Here is a 6,021-nt window from a genome sequence, read left to right as displayed (position 1 = left end):
TGGATATGTGTCTGATAAGTGTTACGTGGCCTGTGTAATTATGGCAGTTTATCTGTCTGTGTTTGGACCGACACTGTAGTCCATTTGAGAATCATTTGGTATCGTGTTGTTTCCTCTGGGAAAAAATACACCTGACACCAATGAACAAACACACACACACACACACACACACACACACACACACACACACATACACACACACATACACAAATACAAACACATGTGCGTGCACACACTCTCCCTCAAATGTTTTTTAATCGTTATATAGCTCATAATATAGAATAACTCTACTTGCTACTCTGCAAATCAAATAACACCACAGTAAATTAAAAATGTGTTTTGTAATATTTGCTAAATATAACACATTTATAGATAATGCTAAAGTTATAGGGTAGGCAATTTAATTTCTCTTTAATTACAGTCTCTTAACTTCAAGGCAGCAATCAATAAGTCCAATGCTCTACCTAAAATAAAGAGACACATCCGTTATCTAGGGCTGAGCATGCCTTTAGTTTTTCTCAATTGCTTAAGCACAATTTACAAAAAAAACAGGGCCTGTGTTTTCAAAACACTACACACAATTAGCACAACCACACACCCAATTAGCAAAACACTACAGATCCTTTGCAAAATTAAATACTCCTGTAAAAACTATACACTTTTTAAAAACCACACTTTGTTACTATATGAAACACACACGTTTCACATTACTATAATCTGTTTGCACGAGTTACACTCTGCTGTGATAAACCTAAAACACTTTTAGCACTTCTACTTCCCTATGATTAGAGTAGGTTACTATCAACAAAGTACAAATATAATGTAAATTCACCAAACAATACACAAGACCAATGTTGCAGACTGAAGAAACTCATTTATTTCTCAACACGCCCAAAATGTTGACATAGAGATTCATAATACTGTAATCAAACGTCACTTTACGTATTGTAAGTTAAAAAACAACAACTAGACATTGTCTCTTCGCCTAGTTGGATCTGGCCAGAGAATTTCATCAACATCGTAGGCAATGTTGTCATTAGCAAGACACCTTGGAAAGAAACGTCTTGAATGACGAATCCATCCTTGCATTGCTGCTACCTCCATATGGTCACAGGCCTCCTCCATGGCTTGGATGAGGGGTACCTCAGCCTGGAGACGGAGATCATATACCTTCCACCGCCATGCCGAGAAAAACTCTTCTATAGGGTTGAGGAATGGAGAGTATGGTGGAAGATATAAGACGGTGAAATGTGGATGTTGCTGAAACCAGTTCTGAACCAGAGCAGAGCGATGGAAAGACACATTGTCCCAGACAACAATGTATTGCATATGATTTATTTGATTTGCTGCTGTTATGTTGCGCAATTGGTCCAAGAATGTAAGTATGAGTGCTGTGTTGTAAGCGCCCATATGGGCATGGCGGTGGAGGACCCCATTCTGTGTAATGGCTGCACAGAGTGTTATATTACCCCCACGTTGCCCTGGGACATTGACTATAGCCCTGTGGCCAATGATGTTTCTTCCCCTCCTTCGTGTTCTCGTCAGGTTGAACCCAGCCTCATCTACGTAAATGAACTCATGCTGGATCTCCTCTCCATCCATTCGTAAAACTCTCTGAAAAACAGTGTCCGGCAAAATTGTGTAGTTCAGTGTAGATCTAGTATACATATTACAGTAAAGTAAAAAACTGAGACAGTATGCAAGATCACACTGCTAAAGTGAATACATACCTCTGCATAATCATGCCGCAGTCGTTTTACCCTTTCGGAATTGCGCTCGAAAGGCACTCGATAAATTTGCTTCATTTGAATATGTTTCTTTTTTAGGATGCGTGCCAGTGTTGATGTTGAGACCTGATGGATATCATTGAAAATGGCGTGGTTATTGACAATGTTAGCTTGGAGCTGCTTGAGTGCTATAGCATTGTTGGCCAAAACCATGTTTACTATCTCCCTCGCTTGCTGTTCTGTGAACATAGGAGGCCTTCCCCCTTGTCGTCCCTGACCCTCAATCCTATGTAGAAAAAAAACCAGTATACAATAGTACAGTAATTTCACAGGAAAAGGTAACAGAAGTGCTGATAGTGCATAGAATACAGTACTGTAAGCAGTGACTGAAACCGTGCAGATGTTTTTGATATGATGATATTTTTACAATACCTATTTTCCAGTCGAAATGTTCTCATCACACTTGCCACTGTATATCGGCTTAGATTTGGCTGTACTCGCAGTCCAGCCTCCCTCAGCGTCAGGCCGTGGTTGACAACGTGGTCAACCAGTGTTGCGCGGATCTCATTTGTCAGATTCGGTCCTCTTTGAGCACCTTCTTGTCTTCCTCTTCCTCTTCCTCTTCCTCTTCCTCCTCGTTCTCCTCGTCCTCCTCCTCGTCGTCGTCTTACTCTTTCTCTGACTCTTTCCATTGTGCTTGGAGAACGCTGAACTCACCTACTGCTTTTTATAGTGCTCACACACCTGATTGTTGTGTCTGCAATTAAGCAAACAAGTGTTTGCACACCTGATGACTGTGTTGAACCAATTGGTTGGACGGTGTGGTAATTTGACAGTCAGTGCTTTGGTATTGCAAGGACGTGACTTCATGATAGATTTTTGTGTGTAATGTATGTTAAGTGTGTTTAGTGTTTTGCAAATCAGTGTGTGTATTGTTTTGCAAAAAGTGTGAAGCTGACATTGTGCTTATAGTGGTGCAGATCTGGGCTCATGTTATGATCCTTGAGTGTAAGGTTTTGATAATAGTGTCATACTTTTGATTTTAGTGTTTAAGCAATCGAAAAAAACTGTAATGGACCCGTCCAGATGGATGTCTGTCTGTCCGCCTAGCTGCGCCCACCAGGGCTGTGTCCTCACCCATGAGGCCAGGCAGACCTCCTGCTGAGGCTGGCCAGCTTGTCATGGGCTCTGGGGGAGGGGCTTTAGAGGGAGGCCTGAATGGAGGGGAGGGACTTCTTTAGTCAGAAGCTCTCAAGGTCCGGCTTACTTTGGCTGGTTCCTCAAAGGCTTTAAGGCATTGGTTCTTAAAATGCGGCCCGCGGGCCAATGGCGGCCCGCAGAAACATTCCTGGTGGTCCGCAATGACATACAGATGCAAGTTTAATAAAAAAAATAATAATAATTCTTTGGTGGCCCTCAGTCAAAATTTGGGTTCCTAAATTGGCCCTCGGCTGTCAAAACTATGAAAACCCTTCTTTAAGGAGTGTTTATGTTTCTCTTCCCAGGTCGTACTCAGAAGCTCAGACATGAAATCATCCAGAAGTTCAGGACCTTCTCCACAGCTCGAGGCTTCCCAAGAGATTCTATCATCACACCCCATGTGTCAGGTGAGCACACACACACACACACACACACACACACACACACACACACACACACACACACACACACACACACACACACACACACACACACACACACAGGCACAGACCCAGGCACAGACACATGCACACATACACGCACACAAAAGCATGCATGCACACACACAGATACACGCACACACCCACAAACACGCACACACACAGGCACAGACACAGACACATACACACATACACGCACACACACGCATGCATGCACACACACACACACACACACACACACACATACACACACACAGCCACACACATGCACACACACACACAAACATATACACACACACACACACACACACACACACACACACACGCACACACACACACACACACACACACACACACGCACACACACACACACACACACACACACACACACACACACACACACACACACACACACACAGCCACATATCCATCATATAGCTTTTGTCAAAGGAACAGTTTTTTTGTTCCCTCAGAGAACTGCCCCCCATCAGCTCCGGGGAACGGACACGGACGACAGGTGTGTTGATTGAATCATTCTAGTTTCATTTAAAGGGGGTCTGACAACACTATAGGTTGAAGAAAAAGTGTATCTATCATAGTAGTAGTAGTATTCTATAGTAGTATTCTAGTCCTAGTGGTAGAATTAGTAGTGGTAGTAGTAGTAGAAGTATTAGTAGTGGTGTTAATAGTAGTAATAGTAGTAGTAGTAGTGGTGGTAGCAGTAGTAGTAGTAGTCGTAGTGGTACTAGCAGTGGTTGTAGTAGTGGTACTGTTAGTGGTAATATTAGTCAGATGTTGTAACGTGCTTTGCTGAGGCTTCTGTAATCAACACATAACAGGTGACCGCACGAGGCTCCCCTGAAGACACTTTGTCGGGTCGTAATCAGCGTCACGTCAAAACCCCACTATATGGGCTGCACAGGAAGGCCACCAAACACTCCTTTGTACATTGAATACAATCAATGTACAAAGGATGTCATCGTTTATGTGTGAAAGAAGTGGTGAGTGAATGCAGGCGATGACTTGGAGAATAGAAGCTCATCGTTGTTTAAGTTGGCACGGAGCTCTACTCAGACCCAGGTTAACCATGTAATCAACCATTGCGAAAGTGAAGTGTAAAAAACGACCTTAATTGCACTCATGTTCTTATATATCTGCAGATGTTGCATGTCAATGTTGGGATTTTGGTAGCTTATTTTAGATTCACGATTCATCCCAACATATCATCATATTTACCATTCATATTGACGTAATCTTGAAATCTTGAAGAAAAAATTGTATCTTTAAATTTCATTTTTTGTTTCCTTTCAGCATTAGCATGGATCCCGGCCTGCCAGAACTGCTTCCAGCACTTATTTTCCTAGAATGATCCACACATAATATATGAGTCTATATTGTTAGAGAATTATTGGTTATATCAAAGTACTGCAACTGAAGGTCATTGAGAATCACCTGTCTTCTGTAACATGTGGTGTTGTTGGTCATGTTCAGACATTTTACATATAAACATGCTAGTTTTACTTCATTACTTAAAAATCTTTGCTGTTGCCTATTTTGATACATTGTAATATGTCTTCAAATGTTTAGGTTGCTTGCATAATAACACAAATATAAAGGATTTATGTGCATGAAACGGGAATTATTTTTTGCTTAACAAGAAAACTGTTTTTGATTTAACATTTCACACCACATCATTTATCATCAGGCAGCCCCCCATAAGCTATTCATTAAAAATGTGTATTTGTTAATAAACGTAATCATTGAATTGAGGTACAACCAAGTTTTTATACTAAATCCCTAGTTAGTTCTACCTTAAAATGTTTGACAACTCTCAAATACATTCTTGAGTTTAAGATTGAATGATTTTTGATTTTGCCTATGAACATTTTTTGGCATAAGAAAGAAAATATTATATTTTTGCATAACACATACATTTAGATATGTCATGGTTAAAATATTTTATTATTGTCATGTGAATGACTTGTCTGGGGGTGCTACCGTTATACAGTGACATTCAGAGAACTCGAAGTATGGAGGTATTTTACATTAAAAATAAGTATCACATCCTGGTTTCCATCCTGACTTGTAATTGAAATCATGGATATAGTGTACATCACCTCTCTAGATCTTCCCTGAGAGTTTCAGCTTGTCTGCGGTCTACCTGTGTACTGCTAAACACACACATAAACCTTTATTAATTGCATCTTCTGGTATTTAGAGGCAATTACTATCAAAGAGTAGCCTGTTGGTCGGTTTCTACTGTTTATATCTATATCTCTACACCCTCACTAAAGGCTGGCAAACACTATACTCCTTGACATATAGGTTCCTCCTTGACTTTGTTGAGAGATATCCACAATTACATCTTCTTGACCTTGAGATCTAAGTTGATCGAGACTCAGTGGCATCAGGCTACAGTTGTGTGTATCATGTGGAATGCGGTCCAATGTGGAATTTGTGAAAGAGCGAAGAATGATTTAATGGCGTCTGAAAAAAACATATTATCTTTTTGAGAGAAGCCTGGGTTTAGTGTTACACAACTTCAACCCAATGAAAAGAACAAAATATAATTCTTGTTACTCTGCTGAAACAACATATTGATGTGTTTTTGTTTGTTTTAGGTCCAAAGTTCCGAAGTCCGATGCCTTATATAG

At 40.6% G+C, this 6,021-nt stretch overlaps 1 protein-coding gene across 2 annotated transcripts in view; it reads left to right on the top strand.

The window, feature by feature from the left end:
• Positions 1-5,431, top strand: part of ptgdsa (prostaglandin D2 synthase a) — an 8,461-nt gene extending 3,030 nt beyond the window's left edge. The window contains exons 5-8 of one of the 2 annotated variants that reach the window (XM_030353297.1): positions 3,233-3,334; positions 3,841-3,884; positions 4,207-4,368; positions 4,679-5,431. In XM_030353297.1, the coding sequence (XP_030209157.1) occupies positions 3,233-3,334; positions 3,841-3,884; positions 4,207-4,320 (260 nt within the window). In that variant the 3' untranslated portion in view covers positions 4,321-4,368; positions 4,679-5,431. The remainder of the gene's footprint in view (positions 1-3,232; positions 3,335-3,840; positions 3,885-4,206; positions 4,369-4,678) is intronic. The other variant, XM_030353298.1, reaches the window with a different exon arrangement.
• The last annotated feature ends 590 nt before the right edge of the window (positions 5,432-6,021 follow it).

Source organism: Gadus morhua, chromosome 4 (genome assembly GCF_902167405.1).
Source record: "Gadus morhua chromosome 4, gadMor3.0, whole genome shotgun sequence".
In the NCBI taxonomy this organism is placed as follows: domain Eukaryota; kingdom Metazoa; phylum Chordata; class Actinopteri; order Gadiformes; family Gadidae; genus Gadus; species Gadus morhua.
Note: the sequence above shows the minus strand (reverse complement) of the source record. Positions and strands in the feature narration are given on the sequence as shown.